The sequence below is a fragment of the Trifolium pratense genome, linkage group LG1, assembly GCF_020283565.1.
Source record: "Trifolium pratense cultivar HEN17-A07 linkage group LG1, ARS_RC_1.1, whole genome shotgun sequence".
NCBI classification, from domain to species: Eukaryota; Viridiplantae; Streptophyta; class Magnoliopsida; order Fabales; family Fabaceae; genus Trifolium; species Trifolium pratense.
Window position 1 is genome coordinate 30,643,143 of NC_060059.1, and position 21,392 is coordinate 30,664,534.

Below are 21,392 nucleotides of genomic sequence, written 5' to 3' on the forward strand. Positions count from 1 at the left end.
GAAAAAAATTTGGATAGTATGCATGAGATATTGGATTTGATCATTTCTTTATTGTAAAGAAAAATCGATATATATATATATATATATATATATATATATATATATATATATATATATAATTAATGTGTGAAATTTTATTTATATTGTGATTATGATTGATAAAACTTAAAATTAAATTGTATGTTTGACAAGTATGTTTTATATATACATGAACCATTCGTTATTATGTTGGGCTTCGAGGAGGTGTATGACGAAAATTAATTAAAAATGGATTTTTATAATATATACTTCAAAGGAACAAAAGTTATTATTTAATTGGAAACGGGGCGCGCGCTAGAAATTTGGGGGGGGGTGCGCTAGAAGTTTGGAGGAGGGAAAAAAATTGGGGGCGCTAGAAATCTAGGGGAGGAAACAAAATTAGGGGGCTCACATGAAATCTAGGAGAAAAAGGAAAAAAAAATTGGGGGGGTGCGCTAAGCAAAAGGGAGGCGCAAGTAATAAGGTAGTATATGGGGGCGCGCGAGTAATGGATTGCCTAATTTTGGGCTTTGGCTGACCTTTGATTGACTTTTGGTGTAGGAAGCAAATATGGTGGGTGTAGGAAGCAAGTTTATGCATGGTGCATAAGTTTGGGCTTATGCACCATAACCACACCCAAGTGAATTTAACATTATATCTTAATCCAAAATCTTAAGCATTAGGTTTATGGAAAGATTAAAATAAAACTAAAATTGTTTTTAAAAAAATGCAGGCTAAATCTCCCAAATTATAAGAGAGAAAAAATTCAAAACTGCTTAAAAATTATTCTTACCTAAAATAAAATTATACTAACGTATTCTTTTTCTAAATTAAAAATAAAAATAAACCACTAGGTTTGATCTAGTGGTGAGAAATTTGACTGTTTGAGTAGTACGTTATAGGTCCTACCTTCGATCTCCGGCTTATTGTAAAAAAAATGTTGGTTTGGATTGTCAGGCGTAATTTTATTTTTTAAAAAGTATTACGTAACAAAATTTTGGTTTAATTGAAATGTCAAGTACAAAATTTCATAAAAAAAAATAATAATATCAAACGTACAAGTACCAAACACTCTCGGCATTCAAAAAATATAACACAACTCGTGCCCACTGCTTGCCATATCAAGCCACTCGCAATTAGACTATGATGACGGTGTATGTTACGTTACGTGGGTATATATGGTAAGTATAATCCGTGAATAAAGTCAACTACTATTTGTGCCAAAAAAATAAAGTCAATTATTATTTTGTATTAAAAATAAAAAGTCAATTATTATTTTGTATTAAAAATAAAAAGTCAATTATTATTAATTTGTACCAGAAAAGTCAATTATTAATTTTTTCATTGACTTAAAACTCGTTTGTATTGATTTATTTTTAAGTTTATACAAATAAATAAGAATTTTATATTACTTTATAAATTTTTACTAATAAAAATTTTATTTTTGAGACGGAGGTAGTATATGATTGGACAAGAACTTTGAAATATGAGAATAATCTAAGAGTGTGTTTGGACGAGCGATTCTAGAAATTCAAGGGATTTTAAATACTAGGCAATTCAATTGATGCAATTGAATTCCCATGATTTTCAAATTCCAGTGTTTAAAGTGTTGAAATTCCATCAATTGTAAAATTCTTTGTTTGGATAATGTAATTGAATTTTCTTCATTTAATTTTATTTATTTTAAAAAAATCGATCCTAAACCCAAAAAATTGACCGAAAAACCGAAAAAATCGGCCGAAAAACCTAAAATCGGCCAAAACCATAAAATCGGCCAAAAAACCTAAAATCGACTATCAACCATTAAATCGGCAGAAAAACCAAAAAAATCGGCGAAAAAACCAAAAATCGGTCAAAAACCATAAATCGGCTATAATCGACTATAAACCATAAAATCGGCTATAATTGACTATAAACCATAAATTCTTTGGTTTTATGTGTCATTTTGAAATTCTCTAAATTTAACTTGAACAAAATACTTCATAAATTTCCATCATTTTGAAAATGCTTCAAATTATCGTCCAAACAATGGAATTCACCTCAAATCATTTAAATTCCCTCAAAATATTACTTTACCTCAAAAAATTCCCCCATCCAAACACACTCTTAAAGGTTTTTATGTGGTAAGCAATGAGGATACACTTGTGGTGAACCTAGAATATTTTATTTTATCAAATATTTTCTTAAGAACCAAATCAATCCTTCAAAATATCTACTTTTTCTAAATAGACACGATGTATAGATGAATTATATATCTTGTATGTTTACGGTCCTCATGAGTTCCATAAAAAAAAATGTCCTCATGAGATTGATATCTTTTATCACGATGATATAACTATGTGTTTGCGGCCTGCCTATCACCAGGGACGGACTTGGGCAGGAGCAAGCATGGGCTTGCGGCCTGCTTATCAAAGATGCAAAAAGATTCGACAAAGATTTTTCTGACTTCTTGTAACTAAGATTTCAAGGCATATCCAACAACAAGGTGATTACTCTCCTTGAATGGAGAAACTTTTTGCAAACACCCCCATTCTTACAACTCTCAACCAGTGAAGGAGTTATGCTCCAATCTCACCAACCCGACTCAAAAGAAGGAGGTAGTGGTGCGAGGAAAGTTAGTTCTTTTCTCTGAAGACACCATCGACATGCACTTTCGAATTGGTGAAGTGTTAGTTTCTTACCAAGAATTGTTTGATCATTGTGAAGGTGCATGAGGAAACACAAGAAATGACGAGTTTGAATTGTGTTTACGATTTTCAAATTTTGTTAATTATTAATATTAAGTTCTTTATCAAACCATTTAACTTCAATTGAATATAGACAATAGAGCAAAGTAATGTCGGGGAATTTTAAGAATTTTTAACGTAGAGAATCCAAATATCCGTCAAAAGTAGCTGTGCAAGAGGAGCAATTTCAAGTAACTTGATGATATATTAATATTACAAAGCAATTACACTAATTATTAAATCAGCAGCAATGCTGCCATTGTAGTACAAAACAGAGATATGAATAGAGGAATCATTAGAAAAATATCTCTCACACAAAAAGCTTAAAGAAAAAAAAAACCTGAGCCCTCCATTTGTGTTAACAACATTATAAATGTTACATAGTGAAATTCATGTGCCAGCAATTAATACTAAATCTTCTCTGTTCTTCCAAATTGACAGTTATAGTGTTATTTCACATTTAGTGAATAAAGATATAACTTTTTCAGAGTCAGTTTTATCTATATTCCAAAGTTTTGTGATTTTAGTCAGCTCAATCAGCTCTTACTTTAGCACCAAGAAATGCCTTCTGCATATAAAATAATTGGATTAAATTAATTTCAAGGCATAAAGTTTACCTTAAACATTGTTATTTTGGCCGTTTGCAGACAAATGTACAGATACATATTTAAATAAGATGTGTACCAGAGTGTTCACCGTAAAATTAAATATAAGGATTTTTTTGTTGTAGTACTAACCTTGAATGAAGTTGAACTTCTAAAACCAAACTTAGGCATTTTATGATCCACAGGTTTTAATATCTGAAAAGAACACATAAGTGTTTCATCAACACTCATCATTGCTCCAGCATTGTCAAATTCTCCACAGTAATTAGGAGCAGAAAATATAGTCACAAGTTGTCTATTAGCAAAAAACTCATATCCATCTTCAACAACCTTTACAAAACAATACACAATCAAGTTAATCATATACTTAATAAACTCTTGTTATAAAAATTTCATATTTAAACTTTGATTTAAATATGTTGGTGCAATGAAATCACAGCTGTTTAACTTTAGTCCTTAAATTTTTTAAGAGTGAATATTCATTTTAGTCCTCGAAAAGACTATGAGACCACGTTTGGTCTCTAGATAAAATAAACGCAAGTGGTTCCAGCCCCCTCCCGACCGCAGTTGCGGGGGATCGAACCGTGGTCCTCCCCACCAAGTCCAGCGCCAATCACCACCGGACCAACTAACGATGGGTGCGAACAGTCATGATTTTGTAAGTACTAAAAATATATTTAACAGATTAAAGTACGAAAATGAATTTACAAAACCTGATGAGCTCTACAAATCAAGTCAAGATCATGCCTTTGAAGAAACTCTGCAACCTTACTTGCACCAAAAGTAAATGAAACACCACGTTCATTAACACCCCAACCATGAACATCTTTACAAGGATCACTCCACAAAAGATCACACAAAAGACCACTTTCAGGAACTTCACTTGGCCTTGGCAAATTACTTATCTGTTTCAAACTATGCAATTCAGGAGACAATCCACCATGCATACATATAATCTTTTCATCGACAATTGCCGCGACCGGCAAACAGTTGAAACAATCTGAAAATATCTTCCATACCCTTACATTGAATCGCCTTTTACATTCGTCGTAGAATCCATAGACGCGGTTTATTGAAGCACATTCGTGGTTTCCTCTTAGAAGGAAGAAGTTTTCTGGATATTTGATTTTGTAGGCTAGAAGAAGTGATATTGTTTCTAAGCTTTGTTTTCCACGGTCTACATAATCACCTAAGAATAAGTAGTTGGAACGTGGAGGGAATCCACCATGCTCAAATAGGCTTAATAGGTCTGAATATTGACCATGGATATCTCCTAGTGAAATGAAACAACATATATATTAGTTCCTAGTAAAAAAAACTTTTCTTTTGGCAACATGCATATATATTTGTGTAGCACCAGTGTCAGTGTTGTGTCCGGCGTCCCTATCTATGTCAGTGTTTCATAGGATTGAACTAACTTGAGCCTGGTACAAGGAGCGAGTTCCCATTTGTATGTTGGGTTACAACTAGGAGGGTTTGGTGCTCCGGGTGGAAAATCCCAGGCCCTGATGATTAGGAGGGCTCGACGGTCACTGCAAAACCCAAGGTGCGATCCTAGGTCGCGTAGATCTTGGTAGTAGAATATAGTACGATTCAGGGGTAAATTTTTAAACACGGCTTGTGTTTAGAATTATAACCATCTAATTAACAAACTAACCAACTAATTAATGGAAACTCTAACTAACAATCATTATTCTTAACAACTTGTCCTTTGTAATTCGGAGTACTGCGTAATGGATGAACGTAGACACAATTAGCTGAACTCGATGATTAGTTGGTTTCTCTATTTTTTCTATAAATTAAAGCAATGATGGAAAAGCATGGCCATGTACATAAATTGACTAAGAAAAATCAAATAATTTAAAATAAAAACAAAACATAAGGTTGAAAAAATAGTTACCACATATCTTAATTGGTGCCTCAAGTTCCAAAAGATTAGGCTGTTTCAAGAAAATATCTCTAGAAACCATACAAAGTTGTTTGATTTCTCCTTCTGAAAGCTGAACCTGTTTTCCAGGTCTTCCTCTAACTTCAAGCAACCTATTGATAATACCATCAAGAACCCTTCTTTCCATAATCAAGAACAAAAAGAAAGAGAAAGAAAAAAATAGCAACTAGAATAAAGAACATTGTGTTGATGTTATTGTGTCTTATATAATATTTAATAATTGACATTATACTTTGAAACAAATGGTGTAACTATACAACTCATACAAAGGAATCAATGCTTTAGTTTTTGATATATAATGTTTTTGAGGTTCATTCATTAATATTTTGGTTCTGATTCTAGAGTTAATGGAAAAGGATGGTGGGAGTTGAATTGGAAAGATAAGAATATATTCGGTTGGAGTAAAGAGTAAACTTTTTTTTTTTTTGACAAAAGTAAAGAGTAAACTTTAAATATAAATAAAATCAGTAATAGAAATTCATTATACATGGAAGGAAAGAATGAAGAATATATATAAGGTGAGGCTTGAAGGGAAGGAATATGGAGTAAAGTGGAGTGTGACTAAGTGGTAACTGAGTGGACAATTGCATGTACCTAATATATTTTCATGTGATATAATTGCTACAAGATTTCTTAGATTGATGCTTATGGAAGAGGAGTGTTATCTTTGGAAGAACTCGAGTTCAATTTTTTGTGAAAATAATTTTTTGCCAGATTTTATTTACTTAACAGTTGAACTCTGAATTATATCTCTTTTTCCCGAAAACCAGAATGTTGAAAAAAGAAAGAAAAAAAAGTGTCGGAAACACTCTTTTTAACACCTTAAATAAATTTGCTAAACAACACACATGGCTGCTCTGTTTCTATGTATGGGCAGGGCTAGGGCCTTATTTAGTAGGAGATCTCCATATCTCTTGCTATTTAGCCCCTAAAATTCTGTTTTTTTTTTTACCTTTAAACCCAGTTCGTAAGTTTGGATTCGAACAATAATTAGGATAAAAATGAAATTTTAACCCTATAAACAAGAGGGCCTAAAGCAATTAGGGGGTTTAAAGAGCAAAACTCTCTCCATATAGCAAATTTACCGGCTGCGACTTGTAATCCAAAAAAATAATGTAGTGAATTTAACAATCTTTTATTTTTTATGTTTTGTCTCGTAGGTTCGATGAAGGACTTAATTAAGCTCTCACCCTAACAGCCACCTTTAATATTAGTGGGTGTTGGGGAGTTCGGGGGAGTTCGGGAGAAACAATGGGATCAATGCTCCGAGACCACAAGAGAGAGACGCCACATTTCCACCCAAAACCTTAAGACATTAGGTTAATGGGTCACCTCTCTTATAAATCCAACATTCTTCCCATACATAATCTCGATGTGAGATTTAACCACACACACTTGAAACCCAATAATGGGTGCATTTAATATCTCACAATTTTTTGTCCGAAATGCGTCAACTTATTAGACTCAAGGGACATGGTTCCAATCTCAAGTAGGACAATTGTAAATAGTTATTAATAATAATTTCCTCGTCCTCAATTTTCTTTCCTAAATGTCTCATAATTTTCGATTAGTGTATATTTAACAAAACTTTCAAAAAGTTACAACAAAAAGATGCTCTTTGTTTAAGACTATCTTTTGATTTATCTTTTATTTTCACCATCTTTGCTTGAACTATGTTCCTTTCCATGTCAACATGTTATTGCCATGACAACTTTACATAAGAAGATGAGAAACACTATTATGGTACAGAAAAAGAACAAGAACTTGAACACTGTCTCTTGGATGTAGATTCAGCAGTAGAACACAGTACTTCTTGATCAATGCATGACACCTCAGTATGCTCGCTATGATTACGCGAATTTTCTTGTTTCTTCTCAACTTCATCCATACATTTTACTCTCTTCTTATTAGGAGGATCACTCTTAATCTTAGGATTCTGAAGTATTGGAACCTTTTGGTCATTCGAAGAAGTAGCTCCGCGTGGTGCCTTGTTCTTCAAGAAAACTTTTGGAATGGCCAAATTTTTGTTGTCATCAACAACTTCTTTTCTATCTTTTGAGCTAGAAGGTTTTGAAGCTGCTTCATTTTCCCACATCTTGAATATAGCTTGAGCCAATTGTTCTCTTGCCAAATCTTTATCGATGATTGGTTTTGGATAGTTTTGACCTAACTCTACACCTGATGCTGTCAGCACAATAAGTGGTGCATCCCATGGATGATGAATCCACTCAGTTGGAATTCTAGCTAACTCAGGCAGCCATTGACGAATGTATTCGCCTTCTGGATCGTATTTCATCCCTTGAATCTGTTCACAAAAGTGAGACAAAATTAGTGTTCTTTCTAAAATGTTATCGGATTACTGAGGCCCTTCCCCTGGGAACCAGAGGGCTAATGCCAAAAGAAAAAAAAGATTTCGGATTAACTTTTTCTGCAATAAATAGTATTGGACATCAAAATACTATGTATTCATCTCTGTCTCTTACTTATCACACTGTATTTGACATCGAAATATTGATGCCGAAGAATGATTTCCCTATGTTAAACACGTTATATTGATCACACAAAGAAATAGTAAAACCTTGTAATAGAAGAAAACGCGACATACCTCGGGATCATCCAACCGCTCGAGTTTGTGACCATCAGGTAAGCTCCCTGAGATATACTGCCAACCCAAGATATCACTTTCAAGATCAGCATCTAATAGTGTATCCCAAAAATATTTCATTCCCCATTTCCATGGTATAAGCAACATTTTGACAGCAAAACTCGAAACTATGACTCGCATTTTGTTATGTATCCATCCAGTCGCCCAAAGCTCTCTCATTCCTGCATCAACTAATGGATAGCCAGTCCTACCTTGCCTCCAAGCTCTAAATTTCGAAGGATCAGTATTCCAAGGAAAAAATTTCAAGTTCCCTAACAATGGCCTCTCGACGGTGAACGGATAACCAAAACAAAGATAACGCGAGTACTCTCTAAATCCAATGGCCCTGAGAAAAAACGTTGCACTCTCTTCACCGACGATGTTTCCTTCATTTTTCCATAATATCTGTTTCGTTCGCACCAATTGAAATACTTTCCTCACACTCAATTCTCCGAAATGAATATATGGAGATAAGAGTGAGGTTGATTCACCATCAAGTTTTAATCTGTTTTTCGAGTAGTGAAGTAGGTGGTTTTCGACAAATTCTGTTAATGCCTTGTCACTTTTGCTCCAACCTGGACACCATGCTCTTCCTAATAATGCATTGCTGGATTTTTCTAACTCATCTTCAAGACCTAGTTGCTCAATTGAATATTTCTCAACTTTTCCTATCATCAAAACACGAAAACAAACAGAGATTCTTATCGATTAGGATTCATGTCCAAATAGATACACACAAGAGATTCTTATCGATAAGGATACGACTCGCATGTATCATAAGATACTGATAACAATTTATAGTTGTACCTTGAGCTGGAATTAATTGACAAGGAGGAATGAGAGAATAAGTTTTCATTTGCATTTGCAAGCATCTATTCCAAAAAGGATCAAAAGTTGTATATGCATGTCCACTATCGTCATATATATCCCACGGTTCATACAACAAGTCTCCATTGTAGCTTTGCACAGAAATACCAAGAGCTAGTAATTTTTCTTTGATGTTGTGATCACGAACGAGTGAAATTGGATCTGTTAAAAATATTATAGGTTATAGATCAGGTATCTAGCATCGTATTGATATGAAATATATCAGAAAATATTTTTTCTGTCAATGATGATGCACTAATGCTATCGAGCCTCATGTCAAGTCTCAACCAAATAGAAAAACCGTCACACTCATTCATCGAATGACCAATTTCACTTTCACACATAGCTAAGGATAACGAGAATTCCATGAATGTTTAAAAATTTGTGTTTCCATCCACATAAACAAAGAGGTTCCTACAAATACTTGTATAGTTATCTGCTAGATGATTTGTAAACAAATCTTCTGATACTTAAAGAATGATTTTTATAGGACCCTTCACATTTTCAACTACATTAAGTATTCCTTTGTCAACATACGCTTCTAATTTGTAATAAATACTATTCCTTTGTCAACATTTTCAACTACATTAAGTATTTCACACATTTTCAACTACATTAAGTATTCCTTTGTCAACATACGCTTCAACTACATGGTGAATATGTCAGAATAACGGTGACTTCCCGTGATTTTGTAGAAGTTACAGAGTGTAGCTTTTGGAAAATCATAATGGATCACCGTGATTCTGACATATTCACTGTGATATCATACATATGCTTATTCTCTCATGAAGGATGAATTTGTAAAAAAATACCAATTGTCAATAAATTTAATACTGCTATCGATTTTCTTAATTCAATTCCATTCCACTCCATTCCATTCCATCACCCACCAATCCAAACAAAGCCTTAATTCTCGTGATTTAGTCAAGAGGATCCTAAAATGACTGATATAGTAATAGGAAGCAAATACAAATTTGTCAAACACATTCAAGTTCAACAAAGAAAGTTAAATTCTACAAAAGAAAGCTAGTTTTTGGAGAAAAGCACTTACCATAAAGATGATTAAACACAACTTTTGTAGCTTGAACAGCATTTACACATTCCAAAAGTGCTTTAACAGTACTATCAGTTTTGATAAGAACAAGTCCAGCTCCAAGAGATTTCAAAGACTGATCCAAGTGAACAAGAGATTGTTTCAACCACCACCTCGAAACTCTACCTGGATAAAACTCTCCTTCCTCTTTAGGACACCAAATAAAGACAGGAAAAACAGAACCATCTCTTGCAGCAGCAGCTAATGCAGGATTGTCCTCAATTCTTAAGTCCCTCCTAAACCAAACAATTGTTCTATTCATACCCATTTTCAGATTTTTCATACCAAATCCAAAACTATTAGTAGCATCTCCTAAAGTCTCTAATTTTTCACACAAATCATCTCTTTCCTAGTAAAGATTCTTAACAGCACAAAACAAAATAACACATGTCCCGATTCAGATAGGCGTTATATTTAGTGTCTGACAGTGGTTCGAACAGGATTACTTCTTGCGAAGGGAATCTACTTTTACACACAAATTGATGTTTTATCCTTCAAAAGTTCATCTCTTTCCTAGTAAAGATTACTAAAAAACACAAAACAAAGTAACACATATCCCGATTCAGATACGTGTCATATTTAGTGTCTGACAGTGGTTCGAACAGGATTACTTCCTGTAGCGGAAATCTATGAGAAACCAAAAAAAAGTACAGATATCCAATCACTGGATCTAAGATTCTTTCAATAACTTAAAGCTATCTATATACTAAGCACAACACAAGATAGACTCAAATCACTATCAAAATTGACTTAACTCTTAGGTATGTATGTCAAATCTATCTCCAAAAACTATGGCAGTTTGTTTTCTAAAAAAGTATGCAATCAAAATCTAAGTCATAGAAACCTTTCCCTACATGTCTCACTCAATAACCTGAATCTAACAAATAATATAAAAACATGTTAATGGAAAATTTTCTGACTAAAGAACATGATGAACAAAGCAAGGAAAAGTCAAAGTATAGCTAAAAAAGATAATTAGAGAAAGAAATATAAACTCTTGAAATTAAAGCTACAAAGGATCTTCAAATCTGAGTTACAAGACTAGATAGATATTAAAATGGAATTTTAGTGTTGAAGTGAGATGTTGAATATTGTGATTGATTGTGAAAAATAATGAAACTGTGTTTTTGTCTTTTGTGTTAATAATAGGATCCAACTTTGAGTGAAATATCACGTGGGGAACATGCAATGAAGAAAATAGGACAGTGGTGGGATGATGGGTAGGGTCAACAGTAATGTTAGTATATCATGGGATGGATCAAGAAATAATATCTCAACAGTATATTTTTTTAACATTTTCTTTATTTTTATTGAAATTTAATTTTTGATAATGGGCAGGCTTAACTAAATTATGAGGAGTCATTATCCATTTGGAAATAAGTCACTTTCCATTACATATGTAGCAATGAGTTTTTTTTTATTACCACAGTATCCGGTCCACTAGGCCGTTTAATATGGTTTGCGGATTAATTTTGACATTAAGCGGTTCTAGCCTCCTCTTAATCGCAATTGCGAGTGATTGAACCACGGTCCTCTTTATCAAGTTCAGCGTTATTCAAAACTGGACTAACTAACGATTGATGGTTATGTTTTAGTGGTTAGCTAATGTATTAAGTCATTTTATAATTATTACATAAATAAATGGTTAATGAGGTATGTTAAGTGTTTAAATTGAGGCTTATCAAAAAAAAAAAAAACAAAAAAAGTGTTTAAATTGAGTGGTTAATGGTTAATTATGATACTGAAAACACAAAAATTGAGTGTTTGGATTGTGGAATGGTTTTTTGTAGTGGGTTTTTCTATAGAGTCTCTAGTGTTATTATAGTCATCTAATTATATGAGATCTATTGGATCAATAGAGAATTAATGGTTGAGATTCCACAGCAGCATTATATCATTGAAGAGAATCGTTTTCCTTTAAATAACATTGACAACTTAATCTTTTTTATATTATAATGTGACCCCACTTATATGGTATAATTGTCATAGTCAATTGATTACACTGCAATAAATTATAAAATTAATAAAAATACTTTTTTTTTTAAGAAGCCAAAGAAATATATTAAAAAATTAAGCACAATGTGTGTCTAAAGATAAGAGTTCATACACAAAGAAAAACAAACAAAGCATAGAATCATCTTGTGTTGAGCCCTATACAAAAACCTTTTTTCCTCGCCTTAAACCACCACCAGGCTTGAAATTTGATGGTAAAGATTAACCTGTCAATAGTAACTCTCTTTCCATTGAACACTTTATCATTTCTAGCTTTTCAAATAGACCAGATTGAGGCTAACCAAACTGCTTGTAAACATGTTTTAATATTTTTGCTAAAACCATGAGCATCACAAAATTGGGAAGCCAACAACATTGCATTATCAGGGAGAACACAAGTAATCCCCAACCAGAAATGATGGCACTCCAAACCGCACCAAAAACGGGGCAATTCAAAAATAGATGATGAATATCTTAAATAGAATCACAACCAACTGAGCAAAACAACGAGTCATTACGTAAACATCCACGCGTAAAAAGATTAAACTTTGTGGGTAACCTGTCATTAATAAACCGCCAAGCAAAAGTGGACACCTTTGATGGTACAAGCTTATTCCAAATAAGATCATTGTGATGAGACATCTCACGAGGATACATGTGAGTCAACGGATGATAAGCTCCACCTACTAAATAACATGTATCATGATCGGGAATCCATTCCCACACATCAGGAGAATCAAATTGCAACACAACATTAGCCACAATAGTACAACAATCGCCCCACAATTGTTCCTCCCAAGCAAACAAACGCCTACGCCACCGCCACTCATTCCCTCCTAACTCCCACCCGAGCCTACACATATCTACCACGGTCACCTTCTTATCTAAGCACAAATCATACAATCTACCAAATTGAGATTTCAACGAAGTCCCATCAACCCAATTATCCTTCCAAAACAAAGTCTTTTCTCCATCCACTAACCTCTTTACAACATTATCACCAAACCAGCTCCCAACCCCCACATCATTCCCAAACCTAATACTATTGATATCTTTCCACCAGCTAGATGTTTTATTACCCCCAACATCCCTCATCTCATATTTAGCCGCCAAAACTTTAAACCACAAACTCTCAGGTTCCTGCAACAACCTCCAACACCACTTGCCAAGAAGAGAAATATTAAATTCCTTCACTCTACGAACCCCTAGACCTCCATACTCCTTATCAAGACAAATTTTATCTCATTTAATCCAATTTATTTTCCTAGACTCCTCACTCCTACCCCATAAAAAATCTTTAAAAATAAATTCAATTAAAGAAATGGTACTTGTCAGAGCCTTAAAGAATGAAAGAAAGTAAACCGGAATTGAGGACAAAACTAATTTGAGTAATACCAATCGACCACCCATAGATAGATGACGACTTTTCCACAGAGACAATTTACAACGGATTTTATCAACCAAACTAGACCAAAACGAATTTCGGTTCGCATTACCTCCAATCGGGAGTCCCAGGTAGAGAAAAGGAATATGACCCAATTTACAATTGAGCACTAATGCTGCATCTCTCAACCAAGCTTCAGCTATATTCACACCAACCAATATACTTTTGTGAAAATTGACCTTCAACCCAGATATCAACTCAAACAACGTAAGATTAGCCTTCAGAACACGAATATTTGCCCAACTTTTCTCACCAACAATCAAAGTATCATCAGCAAATTGTAAATGAGAAATATAAACAAGAGAATTGGCTTTAGTGCCCACCCGATACCCTTTAAACAAGCTTGTATCAATCGAAGCTTTGAGCATAACATTAAGGCCTTCAGTAGCAATCAAAAACAAAAAAGGGGAAAGGGGGTCCCCTTGTCTCAACCCACGCCTCATACTGAACTCATTTGTAGAGCTTCCATTGACAAGCATTGAAACAGTCGCAGTACTAACACAAGTCATGATCCACTGCCTCCATTTTGTCGAAATTCGAAAAACCACATTTTAATCATTACTGAATCAAGATACCCCGCTCCACTGAATCATAAGCCTTCTCAAAGTCAACCTTGAACATAAGCAACTCTTTCTTTCGTTACATTGCATCATCAACCACTTCATTTGCAATGAGTATACCATCCAAAATTTGCCGATCTTTGACAAAAGTTGATTGGGTCTCTGAGGTGACCTTACCAATCACCGACTTCAACCTGTTGACCAATACCTTTGCTATAACTTTATACATGCATCCTACCAGAGAGATAGGACGATAATCTGCAATTCTCTGAGGATTTTCCACCTTAGTAATGAAAACGATTAACGTGCAATTAGAACCTTTGACCAATCGACCATTAGAATAAAATTCTAACAAAAACCTCATGAAATCACCTTTGATATCCGCCCAGAAGTCTTTTATGAAACCAAAGTTGATCCCATCAGGGCCTGGACTCTTGAAATTGTCACACTCCCACACTGCTTGTTTTACCTCTTCCTCATCAAACGGACGTTCCAGATAATAAGCATCAGCTTCACTAATAGAATTAAATTGACGGTTAGCAATACTGGGTCTAGCTACCCTCACTGAGCGAAAGTGATTAAACACCGCCTCTCGAATACCAGGCACCCTCTTTATAACCACATCATTCACCACAATATGAGATAGAGTATTCACCCGCCTCCTACTCGACATCACGCCAAAACTAATGAGTGTCTTAAGAATATTGATTAATTTTGTATAAAAATGTGTTATTATTTTTTTTACTCAAAAATGTGTTGTTATTATTACATTGATATAACAACTTATATTTTCCTAAAAAAATGTGTTGTTATATTTTCCTCAAAGAAAAATAACAACTTTTTTTTTATGTTATGATTTTGACCTCATTTATTAAAGTTTATGTATCCGCCCGTACTTGTATGTCATAAACAATAAAAATATCACTTAAATTTACGATAAAATTTAATGGAAGATATAAAATAAATTTTAAAAAGATATATGAGGCTTTGGTTATTTTGTGTATTACTAGGGTTTTACCCGTGCTTCGCACGGGTGGATTAAATTTAAAATTAAATTTTTATAATATCAATGATAAGAATTTTGGGAGATTAAAACTTAGACTAAAATTATGATGTATCATTGAAAATATTTTTGTATAATTATTTTATGATAAATATTTTGACTATTAGAGATGACAATGGGTAAGGTATGGTAAGAGTACTATGATACATATTCTCATACCCGCACGTTGAAAAAATACATGTCTCCATTCTCATACCCGTTTGGGTAACAACCTTTGTTATTTGAATTTTATATGTTTTCCCTTTTGTAATCACAACATAAACCTAATCGGTCTCTTAAAATATGATGGTTTAAATATCAACAAATACAATGGTTTAAATATAAACAAATATTAATCAGTCTCTTAAAAAATAAAAGATGAATATTTTTTGGGTTTCAAAAAGTTTAAGAATTGTATCCTAGTACAAAGTTAAATAAATAAATAAAAAATCAATTTATTAACTTTAATATTAAGATTGATTATTGACTCATTCTGATTAAAAGGAAATCCTAATCATAGAATGTAACTAACTACTAAAGTGATTCGGAAACATACTCATACTTTAAGAGATTTTAATGTCGACTAATGAAAATTATAAACAAAATCATTACTAACCTTATGCTAAAATTCATATATTTGTTGATATATTCACATTGAGTTTGTATTATCTTATAAATAAATATTTTTATTAAAAATATATAAGGTTTAATAAAGTTTTATTTTTTAAAATTGATATACATATATTATTATATAATAATATAAATAAAATAAATAGATATATGTTATGTGAGAGACACGCAGTAAAAAAAATACACAATATTTGTTAACAATTATTGGCTATAATTTATTTTGCAACTATAATAAAGAGTTGAAGTAAAACTATTTTTTACACAACTATAATTTATTTTGAAGTAAAACTATTAAAATGGACTAACCGGCTTGGGCTAGCTCGCCAAACCCGGATATATATAAGGCTTGAACATTAAAATACGATGTTTTCTCTCCCGACCCCCCTCAATTCTTTTCTACCCCCTGAATTTCCGTTTTTGCTCTTGGGGGTACTGCGGTTTATACGAACCGAAATAAGCTGACATGCTGATAAATTTCGGTAACCACTTACCGAAATCTGGGACATTTCGGTTCGCAGGTACCGAAACAATTATTTCGGTAAACTTCTACTGAAAATGACCTAATTCCAGCGACCAACGTACCGAAATCTAGGACATTTCGGTTCGCAGATACCGAACAAGCTGACGTTCGTTTTTTGTGTACCGAAAATGCTAATGTTCGGTTTGCAGTTACCGAAATGGTCTAATATTTGGCTTCGGTGAATACGAACCGAAGTTTTTTGGCAAAAATGGTTGAAACCGCAAGGGGCAAAATTATATTTTTGAGGGGTAGAAAAGAAATGAGGGGGGTCGGGAGAGAAAACATCTTAAAATACAAGCCTTTCATTGGCTTACTCTTGGGGTTATAGGTATTTTAAGGGTAACTATAATAGGTTAGTAAAGGTGAAAACTAAAGTCGATCCATCAAATTTCTTTAGCATGAGCAGAGTATCCCTCCACGGCCAATTGGTAAGAAAATGTAGATGGCAAGAAGAGAAAATCAAAGGGGATTATGTCTAGAATGCTAGATCAAATTTTCAATGTCACAAATATGATTAAGTTAAATCTGTTTACATGTTAAATTATTATTAACCGAAGAATAAAGATTTTATGCATATATTTCTGCTCAACTTTGTGCACTGAGAAAATCATGGTATACTGCAAATTTATGATAGTGTGCTTGGCAAGCTACTCGTGGTCTTTTCTTCAACTATAAGAGCTCCACTCATTTTTTATTTATTTTTAAATAAATAATTGGGTCCATTTGCACTTCAGTACTAATAGTACTATGTGTTGGAATGACAAGTCTAAGTAAGAGTTTCACATTGAATGGAAAAGATGTTAATGTTAAATATCATACAAAAACTACACCGGTAGTCAATGTTGTCACTGTGTGTATGTTTGTATTGAAGCGAAGTTTGGAAGAATCACCGGTAACTCATTCTGATTTTAGCAAAAACTACACATTAAAGTTTAAATGAAACCGCAGTGTCACTGTAATTTATCCAAACTCGTCACCAATTCAAACATACAATTTTGTGTTTCCTTTCATACTATCAACGAATTCCCATCACATAGGTATGCTGCTTGTTTAAGCTCAACAATTACGTTTCTTTTAGGAAATGAAGATGATCCATAGTGTCTTTGTCAAAAAGAATATCCTTCACACACATGGGTCGGCAAGGCATCAGATAATGAAATGAGGGGCCAGCGTTCCATTTGAATTACCACTAAGTGTTGGATTGGGTTTCATCAATTATCACGGTGGAGTATAAAAATTGCAAACATATTTCTTTTATTAGTAATTTTGTAGGTTAAATTAACCAATAAAATATATATTCAAGAAATAAATAACTATCTAAAAATTATGTTTCATCATTAAAATGACTAATAAAAAAATATTTATAAATATATTTATAATTTTGATATATTTATAGACCGATATGAAAGTGAGTTGCACTTTTAAATTCAAAATGGTATTTTATCCCATAACAAAAGTACAACCCTCTTGCATCTTTCCTTTAGCATTTCAGTTAAAGAGAATAAGGGAAAATTGGATGAATATCAGTTAACATATTTCATGGTATTTAGACAATAAATAACAAGTATGCATAAATCTAGTATCATATCATAATATTGCTTTTTTAAATATCTATATAAAGGTTTATATGATGAAATATAATTAGAATATATTCCAATGTAAAAGCTTCCGGTAAGTTGTTGAGGGTGTTACCGTGCTTCGCACGGGTTGACATAAATCTATAATTAATAAACTTATATAAAGATAAGCAGGGTTAAAATAGGCTAACCCAAATATTTTCCTGCGTGAGGTAGATAGAGCTGTTAAAATAGGCTAACCCATTTGAAACTTAAAATATTAGTCAAATTTTTTTAAAATAAAAAAACTAAATTAAGTACCATATAGTAGGGATGACAATGGGTAGGGTACTATAGTACTCATCCCCATACCCGCAGTTTTAAAAAATACTCGTACTCATTCTCATATCCGCGCGGATAACAACTTTTGTACCCGTGTTCATACCTTATAGGTACCTAAATCCCCATACCCGTACCCGTTACCCGCGTTAGATAACTTAAAGTGATTAAAAAGACATTGAAAACATTGTATTTTCCCAAGTGGGACACAAGTAGCCCGTTATCAGTTTACTTATGGAAATTAAGACGACAAGACCAAACACTAATAGGAAAAATCAAATTACTTTGCTACATATTTTGAACCCAATTCATGAAGACAAGACCAACAACAGGTTCAATTTCTCACAAAATGTCTTATCAATCCAACTAAAACTTTTTAATCCAACTAAAACTTTTTCCTATATAGTTAACAATATACTCATATGCCTCTTTCTCATCGGCAACAGATCTGGAAACACTCTTCCTCTCCTTGCATATCTTTGCCCAAAAAATCAACTTATCACAATGCATAGTCCATACTTTGTTTATTGGCAATGTAAAGAAATTTTACTGACACTGTATCAAAACTAAAACAAACAAAAAAAGTTTTCTAATGAACAAAAAAGATAACTGCCAGTTGTACATACAATAGATGCATAAGTTTTCTTAGCAGGCTCCTCATACAACTCTTCCACATGAGCAACAGGGGTTTCACGGATAGTTTGTGCAACACTATACACCTGTGGAGATGCCTCCTGTGCAGGAGTTTCCTCCACCACAACTTCAGATTCGAAATCTTCTTGTAGCTGCTGATGCTGCTCAGGAAGACTATACTTGTCCACCGGATCATCGTCTATATGAACTGAGTTGACATATTCCCTTGCTTCTTCCTCAAAACCATAGTCTGAAGCTGATAAAAAAAATAGACTCAGAATCCAAACAATCACAATAATTTTTCTTAATATAAAGATGTTATAATCACAGAAACATGCATCTTTTAGACTTGGTCAACATCATTTTTTAATAATCATCATTCATCACCAAGAAACCAATTCTTCTATGCTATATTATTTAAAACTAATGTTTAGTAAATAAGATGTTACCAAATGCACAGACCAAAAAACTCATTGCTGGATGTTTCAGTTTGTATAACAGATAACCACACAAATATTTCCATTTAGATTAGTAAGAAAAGATTACAGATGTCCAAAAAACATGATTCTACAATCAATATACCTGGTGGCTCAGCAAAAGAAGCAGACACATGTGGCTGTGAGTCAATCTTTTCAGAGGTCACCGGTACCAGATTTGGATGCACTACTTCCTCATGAACAAATTGAAATATATCATTGAGCACAAAATAACCCTTCTCCTGAGGGGCAAGGAAGAAAGTCTGAACAAACTTCTGCTTCCTGTTCACATCCTTGATCTTAACAACACCCGTAACCATCACAATCACTCCTCCATCCCAAGAGTCAAGAGAATTGATCGTCTTGATCTCAATTGTCGAAAAATTCAGTGATGTCACAATATTATGAATATGCTGCACAACGCAATTCAATCCAACCAAATCAACCATCAATTATTTAAATAAACCAAAATAAAATTAAAAATTACCCTCATGATTAAAATCACCTAAAACCTACACCAAAAACATTATTTCATCAAATCATTCCTTTTCCTTAAAAATTACACCCTTGATTAAAAAGCACCTAAACTCTACACCAATCTAATGAACTCAAAAACTAAAACCCTTAATAAACATATGTAAAACTATCTAAACAAATTGCAGAAAAAAATATAAAAAATCAAACTTTAAGCGAGTATAATATATATTACCAACACATCAGATGCAGTCTCAGAATAATCACCATCAACACGAATCATGGAGCTGGAATCAGAGTAAAACTGATGAACAAGATCAGGTTGTTGACGAAGAACTTGATAGTACTGTCCAACGAAGTAAGAACCAACCTGCAAAAATCAAAGAAAAACTATAACACTTCACACAACTCAACCCTAGTTTTCATCTGAAACACAAGTTTGTAAGGATGCAAAGTAGTCCGATACGCACCAGCGCTGCAAGCAACGGTAAAGAAGGACATGGTATAAACCAACCACTCGTCCAACTTCCGCTGGAACAAATAGAGCAATTGTTTTCTTACAGTGGCATGGATCTTGGTACCCTAGAAAAAATCAAGCCAGAACCAATAAGGCGAGGAAACCGCTTACGATCAAAATTCAGATAAAGTACAACCAAACAGGTGCAAAAAACATGAGCTAAAAAACAGTCCATATGAATAAAAAAAGATCCAAGACAACTAACCTTTGAATCAACAAGCACCATTTCAACGGAGTTAACCTGGTTTTTTTTGAGATAAGTGGAAACCTCCCAAATTCTGGCAACCCTAACCGTAAACCTCCAAGATGTTCTTCCGGGAACCACCTCGGACAAGCAATCAATCCTAGGAGTCATTGAAGTGACAATGAACGCAATCCATTCTCAAAACCACATAAACAATACATTTCAACACATAAATCATTATCTTTAAAAACCATGATAAAAGGCAAGACCAAACTGAAACGAACACTAACTATCACTCTATATGTAAGCTTACAAGTGATCAAAACTTACATATATGGAAGTAAAAAAAAAAAAATCATTTTAGTGGATGATTATTATATTTATCTATTATTGTATTATTTGCTATAGGTCCACTATTACTACTAATACATCATTAGAGCACATCTAGCAACTTTACTATATAGTTAAAAATATAATACACAACAACAAATCCAATAATAGTATCAAAGAGAATAAATCGTTACCTTTGGTTTGTCCAAAATGGATGAAAAGGTGTTGAAAAATAGAACCAAAAGATAGCAAAGAGTGAGTTTTGAAACCAATCAATAATTATTTCTTTGAATACAAAGTATCAAACACAAATCAATAACCACTGAGAAAGCATGGAATTAGTGATTAGGTGCAAATTAAATAAAGCTGCAGATTTGATCGCTTCGATCTATGTTTGGGTCATTTTATGTTTCCAACATGCATTGAGTTGACCATCAAAATCATGGCTAGACTGCATTCCACTATTTGTTGTGCCTTTAACATATTGCTGAAATAGAGAGTGGCAATGAGTTAGAAAAACTTTAAGCAAGAAAACATGTTTTAAATTAGTTTTAAACAATATAATTCTAGCACTTCTGGTATAGGCATACATTTTTGTGCAGTTTTAGTCACGTTTCGCACTGTTGGACGAAATGAAGCTTTTATTATTGAGAATCAAGTAAATCAAATAAGACATAAAATATAGGAACATCAGTCTCATCAATATAGAAACATAAAGTCTCATCATGCAAACACATAAAATAGAAAGACAATATAGAAAATAAGAAAACCAATCTGAAACAGTCAAATTGTTT

General features: G+C 33.3%; 3 protein-coding genes across 4 annotated transcripts; all 3 read right to left on the bottom strand.

Annotated features, from left to right (window-relative positions):
* Positions 1 to 2,929: 2,929 nt before the first annotated feature.
* Positions 2,930 to 5,609, bottom strand: LOC123902987 (serine/threonine-protein phosphatase PP1-like). Of its 2 annotated transcripts, none has more exons than XM_045952847.1 (4): positions 5,250 to 5,609; positions 4,063 to 4,622; positions 3,482 to 3,679; positions 2,930 to 3,309 (listed from the first exon to the last, which is right to left on the bottom strand). In XM_045952847.1, exons 1-4 carry the CDS (start codon positions 5,422 to 5,424, stop codon positions 3,277 to 3,279), a joined length of 966 nt encoding a protein of 321 aa, XP_045808803.1. In that variant the 5' UTR covers positions 5,425 to 5,609; the 3' UTR covers positions 2,930 to 3,276. The 2 variants fall into 2 exon arrangements, with proteins under 2 accessions (XP_045808803.1, XP_045808795.1); XM_045952839.1 differs by having other exon boundaries at positions 2,930 to 3,312; positions 5,250 to 5,585.
* Positions 5,610 to 6,849: 1,240 nt separating this feature from the next.
* LOC123903005 (cryptochrome-1-like) lies at positions 6,850 to 11,146 on the bottom strand. Its single transcript, XM_045952858.1, has 4 exons — positions 9,860 to 11,146; positions 8,749 to 8,970; positions 7,903 to 8,609; positions 6,850 to 7,602 (listed from the first exon to the last, which is right to left on the bottom strand). The coding sequence occupies exons 1-4, from the start codon at positions 10,182 to 10,184 to the stop codon at positions 7,036 to 7,038; spliced, it is 1,821 nt and encodes a 606-aa protein (XP_045808814.1). The 5' UTR covers positions 10,185 to 11,146; the 3' UTR covers positions 6,850 to 7,035.
* A 5,701-nt stretch (positions 11,147 to 16,847) lies between these two features.
* On the bottom strand, positions 16,848 to 20,439 carry LOC123892205 (nuclear transport factor 2-like). Its single transcript, XM_045942022.1, has 6 exons — positions 20,253 to 20,439; positions 20,105 to 20,149; positions 20,038 to 20,057; positions 19,803 to 19,937; positions 19,200 to 19,506; positions 16,848 to 18,873 (listed from the first exon to the last, which is right to left on the bottom strand). Exons 1-6 carry the CDS (start codon positions 20,437 to 20,439, stop codon positions 18,551 to 18,553), a joined length of 1,017 nt encoding a protein of 338 aa, XP_045797978.1. The 3' UTR covers positions 16,848 to 18,550.
* Positions 20,440 to 21,392: the final 953 nt, after the last annotated feature.

Bases quoted from the DNA above. Each gene is read 5' to 3' on its own strand.
- LOC123903005 (XM_045952858.1), bottom strand. From the start codon at position 10,184: ATGAAAAATCTGAAAATGGGTATGAATAGAACAATTGTTTGGTTTAGG. The intron at 8,610-8,748 runs GTACAACTATAA...TTTTGATGATAG, and splicing joins TCAATTAATTCCAGCTCAAG to GAAAAGTTGAGAAATATTCA. The intron at 7,603-7,902 runs GTATGTCGCGTT...TTTTGTGAACAG, and splicing joins AGCGGTTGGATGATCCCGAG to ATTCAAGGGATGAAATACGA.
- LOC123892205 (XM_045942022.1), bottom strand. From the start codon at position 20,439: ATGACTCCTAGGATTGATTGCTTGTCCGAGGTGGTTCCCGGAAGAACA. The intron at 20,058-20,104 runs TTCCAGCGGAAG...CATGTCCTTCTT, and splicing joins GAAAACAATTGCTCTATTTG to TACCGTTGCTTGCAGCGCTG. The intron at 19,507-19,802 runs GTAATATATATT...TGCGTTGTGCAG, and splicing joins AGACTGCATCTGATGTGTTG to CATATTCATAATATTGTGAC.
- LOC123902987 (XM_045952839.1), bottom strand. From the start codon at position 5,424: ATGGAAAGAAGGGTTCTTGATGGTATTATCAATAGGTTGCTTGAAGTT. The intron at 3,680-4,062 runs GTTTTGTAAATT...TGTTTTGTAAAG, and splicing joins TGATTTGTAGAGCTCATCAG to GTTGTTGAAGATGGATATGA. The intron at 3,313-3,481 runs GTTAGTACTACA...TTTTATATGCAG, and splicing joins GAAGTTCAACTTCATTCAAG to AAGGCATTTCTTGGTGCTAA.